This window comes from Hyaena hyaena, unplaced genomic scaffold, assembly GCF_003009895.1.
Source record: "Hyaena hyaena isolate Hyena2069 unplaced genomic scaffold, ASM300989v1 scaffold_270, whole genome shotgun sequence".
NCBI lineage: Eukaryota > Metazoa > Chordata > Mammalia > Carnivora > Hyaenidae > Hyaena > Hyaena hyaena.
Window position 1 is genome coordinate 1,000,025 of NW_024080901.1, and position 13,043 is coordinate 1,013,067.

A 13,043-nucleotide genomic window follows, 5' to 3' on the forward strand; every position below is an offset into this window, starting at 1 on the left:
GTATGTTAAAGCTCTAATCCTCACTGTGACTTTTTTTTTTGGAAATATTACTGATAAGAAGGTAATAAAGGTTAAATGAGTTCATAAAGGTGAGGCCTTAATCTAATAGGACTGGTGTCCTTATAAGAAAAAAAGATTTGTCTCTCTGTGGAAGCGCAGAAGAAGAGCCACATAAGGACACAGTAAAGAGACGGCTGTCTACAAAGTGACGGCACCTTGATCTTGAACTTCCAGCCTCCAGAACTGTGAGACAATAAATTTCTGTTGTTTAAGCTACTCAATTTACGGTATTCTGTTATGGCAACCCAAGCAGACTAATATAGGGTCTTTGTACTTACATTCCAATCTTGTTCCCACATATATCAGCATGTCTTTCTCCTTAGTTCATTCTGGGCTCTGTTCAAAAGTTACTTTATCAAAGGTGCCTATTTTATCATCTATTTAAAATTGCACCCTTCCTCATCTTGTCATCTAACAATTATCACTCTCTATTCCCTGGACCTGCTTCATTTTTTTTTTTCCTGTTTCACTTTTCTATATAGAATTTATCGCCACTACTTGAAACACTGTACATTTTTATTATTTGACCACCTAAGACATAAGAGAAGTTTCAGGAAAATAAACTCCCACTCTTTCTCTCTTTCTCAAAAATAAATAAACATTTAAAAAAAATCTAAGAAAAAATTTTTTATTTTACTCCCTTTCATTTACCAGTTTTCAGAGTAATGATTTGGAACCTAAGCAACCCCCAAAGGTAACCAATGGAGAGCCTTTTTTCTTTTGGAGGGATTAGGGGGAGTATATCATTATGAACTAAAAAAATTTTTAATATATTTGACGTATTTCAATAAATAGCAGTTATGAAACCTTTTGTGACTCGTATAGTCCCATTACTGGTCAGTAGGAGCCCTCTCAATTTAGCTCCTATGTCCTTTTGACATGTCCACAGTAGTTTCTGACTGCTTCCATGCCTCCTGATATGAGTAGATGTTCTAGATTTATCTCATACATTCCTGCTCTGGACCTGGAGCCAGCCATTTCTCTGAGGAGTTGTACTTATTTTTACTGAGAAGTAGTATTCAAAAACACAAATATGGGAACTAGGATTGTTCATTTCTATTTAAGAGAATATGTATAATAATTTCACTCTATTGTCTCCAGTTGAAGTTTAAAATGATGAGATTGTTATTTCTTTGATTTTACTTTTTCACTAACACTGAAAATCATGTTTTCTGGGGATAATAAAATTGCTTATTTGCTTTATCAATATATGTGCTTAAAAAGAACAATACAAAAAATAGCAATACCAATTATTATTAACAATATTACTAAAGGCACTTAGGATTTCTTTGCAATTCTGTTTGGCCTTAAATATATCATATTAGGAATGCATAGCCACAATATTATTTTAATTTAAATTCATTTGAAATAATTCTTCTGTGTGTTCAAGCCACCAACCAGATATATGATTAGGTTTATCAGTTTCATGTTGGCTTTTATTTTTTTTTAATTTCCTATTTAATTTTGTTTAATAATCATGTAAACATTTACATGGTTCTCAAGTCAAATCTACAGAAAAAGGTATGTTTGGAGACATCTTGGACCTATCTCTAATTCCTACACTGTTTTTTCTTTTCTAATCAACTATTTTTAAAATTAGTTTTTAGTGTATCTTTCCATTAAAAAAAAAAATCCCTATATTCATTCTCCCACCTTTCACAAATAAAGGGCAGCACATTATCTACTGTGATTTGTACCTTGCTTTATTCACTTATTAAAGATTTAAAAAATCACTCTACAGAATATTAGTAAGAGCTTTCTCTTCTTACAGCTATGTACATTATACTTTATTCAACTACTACCTGATAGTTTCTAATCGTTAGCTATTTATTACGAACAATATTGCGTTTCATACATGCACATATGTCTAATGGTAAGAAAAAGATTTAGGGGAAGATGGGACGCCTGGGTGGTTCAGCCGGTTGAGCATCTGACTTCAGCTCAAGTCATGATCTCACACTTCATGGGTTGGAGTCCCATGCCGGGCTCCATGCTGACAGCACGGGGCTTACTTGGGATTCTACCTCTCTCTGTCCCTACTCTATTTGTTCTCTCTCTCTCAAAATAAATAAATAAACTTAAAAAAAAAAGATTTAAGGGAAGAGTAAACGTGGTAAGAGAACTAATTTTCACTAGTTCCTTCTACATGTCAAATGCTTTATTTACTGGGCCATGCACCTTATATGTTATTTCATTTAGTTCCTCAAAAACACTATCAAGCAGAAAATAATCCATTTACAAATCAGAGAAATTAAATGAACTGGGCCAAAGTTAGAAAGTTGGGCATAACTGGCACTTGACCTAAGACTGCGGCCAAGGTCTGCACTTTTTTTTTCCCCTCACTATTTAAGATGAATGGGGAGAAAACAAAGTCAGTTATTATTTTCCAACTACATGGACAGTTTTAATCATCTATCCAAAAAACATATAACTGACACAAGAAATACCTATTAAAACTATACTTCTCAAATATGCTCATGCTCATATTAAAAACAGATGTAAAAAAAAAACTGGATTGATATAAATAATACTAAAGGGAGTAAAATACTTACTTGGATCATTTAGGTCTGACAGGCTTGTTTTCCTTTCTTTCAGGTTTGTGAGTTTGGCTACTTTTGCCCTAGGTAAAATGACTTTCCCATTAGTCTGCAAATAATTCTGTCTACTATCATCACAATTCACAATAATATCAACTGGAATCTTTCCCAGACTGTTGCCATAAAACTTCTTGGATGATAATGCTGTGTTTTGTGACTTCTGTCCTCCAGAATTCTGATGAATTGATGTTCTTAATAATGGTCCAGTAGATTCACTCAAAGTTATAGCTTGTCTGCAATTTCTTTGCACATCCTTAGGAAAAAGAATACCACAACTTTGGCATTTGGTCTGATTTTCCTTTTCTTTTCCACATTCTGGACAATACCCACACTGTTTAGAAACTTTAAGTTCCAAAAGAATAAAAAATCAAAACACCTTGGCATTTTATTTCAATATCATGGAATAAAAAATAAAATTTCAGAATTAAGTCTCTCACTTCCCATCATCATCACCATGGCTACCACAAAATCCAGAATACATCATGTTACTTGGGATTTAGCATCAGGATGCTGGAAGGAATTTTTGGGACCATCTAATCCAGCAGTCTTTATGTTGGACCATGTAAACTACTTAGGAGCTATATAATGATTTTCTATGGTATACAGAGCATAAGTAATCTTAAGGGAATTAATATCTAACTCTTGAATTTCCGCATATCATTTCAAAACCTGACTTGATTATGCCTCTGATGTCAAGCTATCTCCTGCCAGAATTGTTTTTCTCCTACATGAAAAAACAAAAACAAAAAACATTTCCATTTCCAATATTACAATGGTGCATTGCCCTGGAATATAAAAACCACCAAACCCAACCAAAGAACAATTTTAGATGTTGGTAAAAAGAATTAATTTTAAATACTGGTTAACAAAAACTCTTACAAGACAACTGATTTCTAATACAGTTCTTAAAAAATATTTTAAGGAAGGCCTAGTGTAGGTTACAATTATGAGATTATTAACAATGTTTCTTGACGGTAGGGCTTCCTGTGATTTGGGCACATAATTTAGAAGAAGTTTCAGGATTCTTTTCATACTCATGTACTTATTTATGTAAAAAAGGTTCTTTAGCATTTAGATCTATAAGAAGGAAAAAGATGGGTAGATGTTAAATCCTGTCTCAGTATGCACCATAATATTTATTCTTAGACACAGGAAGTAACTGAAGAAAACAATCAATGTCTCTAATTAAAACTTGTAATTCCAATAATTTTACTTTTTATGTCAAATAACTTTTCAAACTTTATAACATACAGTTTTATTCAAGAGTATGCTGTTAATAACAAATAACTCAATCAAAAATAAATTTAACACTTTGACCCTTATATCATAGGAAATAAGTGAACAAATACTTCTGACAGCGAATAGAAATAGAAATCACCAAGTGATATAGTATTTGGATCCTACCAGGTCCATGTGTGAGGAGAGTAATTTAACCAATCTCTATTTCAAAATTCATGGAACTAAAAGCTTAAGTTCTACATATTTTATTCTATGTAAATTTATAACTTAAATATACATAGGAAACGTCTAAAGATCACTGTTCTAGTCTTATCTCCTTGTTTTAAAGATGAGAAAACTGACAAAAACTGTTTACCTTGTCTTACATGACTCACAACAGAGCCATTCTATTAAACCATGTCGTCTATTCAAGGATCTACCCCAGGTAACAACAAAGAATGAAACCAAGCTTCAACCAAGGCAAAGGTGAACTTAGAAGAACATCAGTTCACTATCACAGCATATGCAGATTATTAGAAAGGAAGCAAGGAAGGGAGGGAGGGAGGGGGAGAGAGAGAGAGAGAGAGAGAGAGAGAAAGGAAGGAAGGAAGGAAGGAAGGAAGGAAGGAAGGAAGGAAGGAAGGAAGGAAGGAAGGAAGGAAGAAAACATGTCTCTCTGCCAATACATAGCAGAATTCTGTTATACGATTTTGGAATCTAGGTATAAGGAATTTATTTTTCTCATAGCACTTTTAATAGTGCCCTGTGTATTTGGGATGCATAATTAACAGGTGAACTATGGAAATAACTGGTTAGACACGAACATGGGACAGATTATCTACCTCTCAAATTTTACCCTATTGTCAATAAGGGAAAGAAATAATAGTAGAGTTAACCTTTGAGCAACACTGGTTTGAACAGCATAGGTCTGTAAATGTATTTTATCTTCCTTTTGATTTTCTTAACATGTACTTTTCTCTAGCTTATCTTATAGTAAGAATACAGTATATAGAGGCACCTGGGTGGCTCAGCTGGTAAAGCGTCTGACCTTGGCTCAGGTCAGGATCTCACAGTTTGTGGGTTCAAGCCCTACAGAAGACTGTGTGCTGATAACTCAGAGCCTGGAGCCTGCTTCGGATTCTGTGTCTCCTTCTCTCTGCCCTTACTCCACCTGAGCTCTCTCTCTTTCTCTCTCTCAAAAATAAATATTTAAAAAATAAAAAAAAAAAGAATACAGTATATAATACATAACATGCTAAGTATGTGATAATCAACTGTGTTGTTAGTAAGGCTTCTGGTCAACATTAAGTTAATTAAATAAAATAAATACGTATATGAATAATGTTCTGGGAGAGTTAAAAGTTATATGCAGATTTTCAACTGTGCAGGAATCAGCACTTCTAACTCCTGTGTTGTTCAAGGGTCAACTGTACATTTAAATAAAATAATGCAATTATTCCCTAATGAACTTTAAATGTTTGGCCATGTCACAATGCACCTAAAAGGAAAACTCATAAACAAAACAGCAGGGCCCTTCTATTCATACCACACTGAGATAAAATACCTAATCGTCTAAGAAAAATCTAAACCCCACTATTTTCATAATGAGCAAGGAAGTATTTCCATCTCTACATAGGTTTAAAAAAATATCATGGTGAACCCCAAAAAAGTTTAAAGACATTAATTTATGTGGAAAACAGAACCCCATCTGTCACAGTGAGAATCAACTATATATAAGCTACCCCTGTCTTTTAAGAATCTAACAATAGAGGCACCTGGGTGGTTCAGTCAGTTAAGTGTTTGACTTTTGATTTCAGCTCAAGTCATGATTTCATGGTTTGTGAGTTCGATCCCTGCATCTGGCTCCATGCTGACAGTGCAGAGCCTGCTTGAGATTCTTTTTCTCTCCCTTTCTCTCTGCCCCCTACACATGGGCACTCTTGTGTGCTCGCTCTCTCTCTCTCAAAATAAATAAACTTACACATGAAATCTGACTCTAATTCTTCATTGCCTATAATAAAGATAAATAGGACATATTTCAATGGAAAGAACCCCATGAAAAGGTGATACTTACACAAATTTCCTTTTATAAAATTGATATTAAACAGAGAAAGCACATACTATCAAAATTTCTGATATTGAAATGTAGAATGAACTATACTGTGAGCTATTATCATATGCCTTCCATCAGCTAAGAAACACATACCTTGGAACTATTTGCAACAATTAAAAACAAAATGCAGGTTAGCTGAATCAAATATAATATTAAATTCTCCATGATAAAAACTAGGGATTCAGAAATGTATCAACTTAGCAAGCTAAAAACTAGAATCTTAACACTGTCCAATTACCTGTAGTAAAGTGTGTATGAAGTTGTACGTTTCCATAATAATTTCATATTAGATAAAATTTCTTTTGGAAAACAAAGACTAATTAAAGTCTCTTTCTCCCTTTTGGTACACAAACTATCACAAAATAAAATAAATCCTAATCACTAATACATGCTGTCAGACTCTATAGATAAATAATAACCAAGTAAGCTTAATAAGATACCAATGAGATGTCATTTTTAGTAAATATCCTGAATATCTATAATCTCATTAAATATCAAAGACCGTGTTTCCTTGTTAATAGTACATATTGTAGTATTTCACAAACTGTATGTGGGAAAAAAATCCCACTAATCTTGTTAAAGATTTAAAAATTACATAGAGGGTGGCTAGATCTATTCTTTATATTCACTAAGAACAGAATAAGAACAACTAGCATGAAGTAAAGAGTAAAAGATTTTAGATGTTAAAAAATTCTGAGGTTTTCAGCTGGCATGCCTAGGGGAGGGAAGGATGGTGCGTCCTTTTTCATTCTTTACCTGGATCAAGCAGTGGGCCAGGCAGCAAGGAAATGCCAGTATAGGCTAGGCCAACCTTAGGCTGGCACACCAGAAGAATGACTAGATAAAAAGCAACTGAACCAATAGGTGATGTGAGACAGGTTTCCCAGTCAGAGAAGGAAGTTATAAATATGCAAAGTGGGAAAGGCTAAGACAAACACTGCAGTATTAGACTAGAATTGGAACTATCAGTGTGAATTCACGGATTTTAACATGTACTAAATATTAACGCATAAACACACATGTATTTACTAGTTTTATCCACTGAAAGGGCCTATAAACATGATGCCAATTAGCAATGAGTATAACTAATGCCCAAATAAAGTCCCTCCACTTATAGGAACAATGGCTCCTTGGAGAAATATGTGACTCTAGAGTTGAGATAGAAGATACAAAGAGGTCTAGGCCATCTGATTACATCAAAAATTAAGGAAGTATTCAAAGAATGATGTGGTTATGTCAAAAAGAAAGAGGAGCCAGCTTAAAGAGTGTCCCAGGGGCCAAGACTGAGACAATCTGAGCATCAAAATAATGACGGTGACAGAGTATAACTTTTTTTTAAGTAAGAATCCATGTTGTGTCTACTATACTTCAATTAAAAAAAATCTATATACTGAACTGATAAAAAGGAATATTTAAGTACATATAAGGAATATTTCTATCTTAGCATAGTACATCCTTTTATTATACTTTATATGCACTCTACCTTACAGCAGCTCATCTTATTAATAAATAAGAAATACTCACTAAATAACTTTACAGTGGACAAATCTAAGAAAGTACATATTAAGATAAAAGTTATAATGTGAAAATTGTATGCATTCTGATATGATGCAGTAAGATTATAGAATCACTTGAGAGGATTTTTTAAAAATGCATAAATCATCAAGAAACATTATACTCCTCACAAATATCAAATGAATGAAAGACAAGGGAGGACTAAGGAATTATTTCAGATTAAGGAAGACTAAAGATCACAAAAATGAAATATAACACAATCCTGAATTCGATCCCATTCCAATGAAGAACATTGATTAGGTGAAATTTGAATGGAGTTTGTGAAGCAGACAATAATTATGGATACATGTTAATTTTTAAATTTTGATAACTGCACTCTGGTTTTATACGAAGTGCCCTATTCTCTGCCTCCTCCCCTGCCTTTTCCAAGGAAATGTGCACTAAAATATTTAGTGATAAATGGGCATCATATTTGTTACTTAAACTCAAATAATGCAGATAAACACATATAGAGAGGGACAGTGGAAGAAGGCAGAGAGAGAACAATATATCAAATGGGGAAACCAGGAATCTAATAGAAGGTATATGTAAGCTTTTTTTTATTATTTTTTCAACATTTTGTAAATTTAAAATAATTTCAAAATATTTCTGGCTGAGAGTTATTATTTACAGTATGTTGTAGAAAGGCAATAATTCTTGTCACATGTTCTACATTTTGGATGATGGAAAAAAATGGCATAATAAGGGCAGAAAAGTGCTTAAAAAACTTTTCTAGTGGAGGGTCCTGGGTGGCTCAGACAGTTAAGCATCTATCTGACTTCGGATCAGGTCATGAGCTCATGGTTTATGAGATTGAGCCCTGTGTCTGGCTGTCTTCTGTCAAAGAGCCTGCTTCAGATGCTCCATTCCTCCCTCCCTCCCTCCCTCTCTCTCTCTGCCCCTCCCCTACTCGCATTCTCTCTCTCTCAAAAATAAATACACATTTAAAAAAAACTTTTCTAGGGACTCTTGGGTGGCTCAGTAGTTTAAGCATTCAACTCTCAATTTCTTCTCAGGTTGGTCATTATCTCATAGTTCTTGGGATTGAGCCCCATGTTGGGCTCCATGCTGACAGGGAGAGCCTGCTTGAGATTCTCTCTCTCTCTCTCTCTCTCTCTCTCTCTCTCTCCCCCTCCTCCACTCACACTCACTCTCTCACAAAATAAACATTAAAAAAATAAAGAAAAACTTTTCTACATCTTTTCTAGTACTATAAGAAAAGATCACCTAGAATTTGATAAGTACTAAATGTAATACTGATAAAAATACCAACTGATTAGCAACAAGGAATAATTTCTCTACCCACCTCTAAATCAGTTAAACATTTTTTTGAAGCAGGAGACAGAGGAGATGGAGACTGATATGTGCTACTATGACGTTTCTGTGGTACTTTCCTTTTAATTTCGGACTCCAGGTGTGATTCTGACTCTTCAGTTTTCTTTGTTACACGATCTAAAGGAGATAAAAACAGAAGTACTGAAATTAAATTTTATAAATTCTTCATGACCTTTGCTATAAACAATACTAATTTATATCAACTTATGGTTTGGTTAAAATAAATTAATGTTTCAAAATGTACAATAAACAGTAACCAAAACTTGGGAGCAGGGGAAGATGGCTAAGAGGATGCTGAGCTCACCTCCTTCCTTGGGCACTAAGGCAACAACTATGTTTAATGCAACTCACTCTGAAAATGATCTGAAGATTACCAGAACAAATCTTTATAAAAATATAAAAGAGAAGGCACATTGAGAGGATATGAGGGGCAGACATGCAGTCAGGAACCAAATTCCCGGCAGGCAATCTAAAAGTGGGAGGGATATCACAGGCATGGAAGCCTTCCCTGAGGAGTGAGGGGATCAAGTTAGGCCCCCTGGCTCTGGGGATCCACACCAAGATGACAAGCTACCATAATACCTCACTTTGAAAATCAACAGTGATTAACTCCAAGAGCTTTGAAAATCAGTAGGCCTTAACTCTGGGTAAGCTGGAGGCTATAAGAAAAAAAAGCTCTGCTTTTAAAGGATCAGTGCGTTTTATCACTTAGTCTAAGACCCAGGACAGAAACAGCACCTTGAAAAGCACCTATGAAGGAGATTCACTGACTAAGTTGAGCGCATGTGTGAAAGGGACAGGGATGTATAGAATAAAAGAATAAATGGTGTTTTCCAGTACCATTTTGCTTGTTCTTCTTCAGCCCAGATGACTGGACACTTGCAGGTGCCAGTTTCAGCATTATCTATCAACCTTACTAGCAATGCTCATGCTACGCTGGCATTTCCCTGCAGAGGCACCTCAATCAAGCAGCCAAACCCCATGTGTATCACCAAAGCAACTCCCACAATGCCACAACCAGTAAGCAATCTTACAGGGACAGTGCTCTGCCTACAAGCACATTCACAGCAGTTGTAGCTGGACCTCTCAGCCTGTGTCCCAAGAGTTAACCTCACCTATCAGCAAGCCTGCAGTAGCTACAGCCAGGCCTAAGCCAGCCTGCTCATCAGTGCATCCCACAGAAGTCATGGCTTAGTCACAACAAGAGGGTGCACACACAATCTACAGAAGGGATACCTCTGGAGCACCTAGTTCTAGTTCTAGTTCTAGTGACTAGAGGTAAGTATGCTATTGGGCCTCATAAGACACCTTTACATAAGACCACTTACTTTCAAGGTCAGGGGAAGTAGCTGCCCTACCCAATACATAGAAACAGTAAGAGCCAGAAAAAGGAGGGCACAGTGAGATATATTCCAAACAATGGAACAAGACAAAACCTCAGAAAAAGAACTAAATGAAATGGAGATAAACAATTTACCCAATGAAGAGCTCAAAGTAATGGTCATAAAGAGGCTCACCAGACACGAACAAAGAATAGATGAACAAAGCAACAACTTCAACATAGAGACAGTAAATTAAAAAAGAACCAATCAGAGCTGAATACAGTAAGTGAAATGAAAAATACATTAGAGGGAATCAACAGCAGATTAGAGGATGCAGAAGAATGGATGAACGATCTGGTAGATATATTAGTGCAAAGTACCCAAGGTGAACAACAACAGCAACAATAACAACAATAACAACAAAACACAGCTTAAAGGAACTCTAGGACAACATCACCCATACTAACATTTACATTATAGGGGTTCCAGAAGGACAAGAAAGGGGCAAATAATTTATTTGAAGAAATAATGACTGAAAACTTCCCTAACTTGGGCAAAGGAAACAGACATACAGATCCAGCAGCACAGAGAGCCCCAAACAAGATTAACTCAGAAAGGTCCACACCAAGACATGTAACAAATAAAATATCAAAGGTTAAAGATAAAGTGAGAATCTTAAAGCAACAGAAGAAAAGCAAATAGTTACATGATGGGGAAACCACATAAGGCTCTCAGCTAATTTTTCAGGCCAGAAGAGAAAGTATGATACATTCAAAGTGCTGGAAAGAAAAAACCCACTATCAAGAATACTCTACCAGGCAAGATAAGCATTCAAAATTGAAGGAGAGCTAAAAAGTTTCCCAGAGAAACACAAGTTAAAGTTGTTCATCATCACTAAACTACTTTACAAGGTTAAAGGGATATCTTTTTTTTTTTTTTTTAAATATTTTATTTATTTCTAGGAGAGAGAGAGATAGCGTGAGCAGGGGAGGGTCAGAGAGGGAGTCACAGACTGAAACAGGCTCCAGGCTCTGAGCTGGCAGTCAGCACAGAGCCCAACNAAAAGATGACCTGCTGAAGGCTTAGATGAAGATTAGCATTTTTTAGCAATAAACTTTTTTTTTATTTCTAGGAGAGAGAAAGAGAGACAGCGTGAGCAGGGGAGGGTCAGAGAGAGAGCGAGTCACAGACTGAAACAGGCTCCAGACTCTGAGCTGGCAGTCAGCACAGAGCCCAACGCGGGGCTCGAACCCACGAACCGCGAGATCATGACCTAAGCGAAAGTCGGATGCTTAACCGACTAAGCCACCCAGGCGCCCCAGGGATATCTTTAAGCAGAAAAGAAATAACCATAACTAGAAGGAAATTATGGAAAAAATTTTACTATTAAAGCAAACATATAGTAAATGCAATAGATCAATCACACATAAAATTAGTATGAAGGTTAAAAAAACAAGAGTAAAATCAATTACGTCTACAAAAACTAGTCAAAGGATACACAAAATACATAATATAAAATGATGTCACAGACAATATGTAGGAGGAAAAAGTAAAACGGTAGTGCACTTAGGATATGTAAACCTAAGCAACCATTAACTTAATAGAGATTGCTAAATATGTAGGATGTTATATATGAACTTCATGATAACCACAAACCACAAAAAATATAAAGAAATGAACCCAAGCATAACACTAAAGAAAGTCATCAAATCATGGGGAAGAGAGCAAGAGAAAAAGAAAAGAACTACAAAAACAACCAAAAACAATTAATGTAATGGCAATAAATACATACCTATCATTACTATAAATGTAAATAGACTACTCCAATAAAAAGACAAAAGGTGACTGAATGGATTAAAAAAGAAAAACCGACCTGTCTATATGCTCCTATAAGAGCTTCCTTCACTTCAGATTCAGACCTAAAGGTACATACAGACTAAAAGTGGAGGGAGAGAAAAAGATACTCCATGCAAATGGAATTGAAAAAAAAAGCTGGGGTAGAAATACTTATATCAGACAAAATAGACTTTAAAACATAGACTGTAACAAAAGACAAAGAAGGGCATTATATAATGATAAAGGGAGGGTATACCAATTGTAAATATCTATGCGCCCAACACACGTGTACCTAAAAACATAAAACAAATATTAACAGACATAAAGGGAGAAATTGACAGTAAAATAGTAATAATAGTGGACTTTAACATCTCATTCACATCAATGGATAGAGCATCCAAGTTTTAAGTCAATAAAGAACCAGTGGCCTTATTATTATTAGGTAGATGGGATTTAACACATAAATACTGAGCGTTTCATCCCAAAAAAGAATACACATTCTTTTCAAGTGTACATGGAACAGTCTCCAGATGAGATCAACTGCTAGGCCACAAAACAAGTCTCAACTTTAAAAGACTCATATATATCAAGCATTTTTTCCAACAACAATATGAAATTAGAAAGCAATTACAAGAGAAAATCTGAAGGGGAAAAAAAACCACCACTATCCCACAAACATATAGAAGCTACACGTTATTAAATAAGCAATGGGTAAATGAAGAAATCAAAGAGGAAAGTAAAAAATACTTAGAGACAAATGAAAATGGAAACACAATGGTTTGAAAACTTTGGAATAGGGGCGCCTGGGTGGCTTAGTCGGTTAAGCGTCCGACTTTCGCTTGGGTCATGATCTCGCGGTTCGTGAGTTCGAGCCCCGCGTCGGGCTCTGTGCTGACTGCCAGCTCAGAGCCTGGAGCCTGTTTCAGTCTGTGACTCCCTCTCTCTCTGACCCTCCCCTGCTCATGCTGTCTCTCTCTCTCCTAGAAATAAATAAAACATTAAAAAAAA

At 35.5% G+C, this 13,043-nt stretch overlaps 1 protein-coding gene across 6 annotated transcripts in view; it reads right to left on the reverse strand.

Moving 5' to 3' along the window:
- Positions 1 to 13,043, reverse strand: part of SENP6 (SUMO specific peptidase 6) — a 111,894-nt gene that overhangs the window by 41,330 nt on the left and 57,521 nt on the right. For 5 of the 6 annotated variants that reach the window (XM_039245781.1, XM_039245780.1, XM_039245779.1 and 2 more), the window contains 2 exons: positions 8,849 to 8,994; positions 2,613 to 2,910 (listed from right to left, as the gene is read on the reverse strand). In XM_039245781.1, the coding sequence (XP_039101712.1) occupies positions 2,613 to 2,910; positions 8,849 to 8,994 (444 nt within the window). The remainder of the gene's footprint in view (positions 1 to 2,612; positions 2,911 to 8,848; positions 8,995 to 13,043) is intronic. The other variant, XM_039245783.1, reaches the window with a different exon arrangement.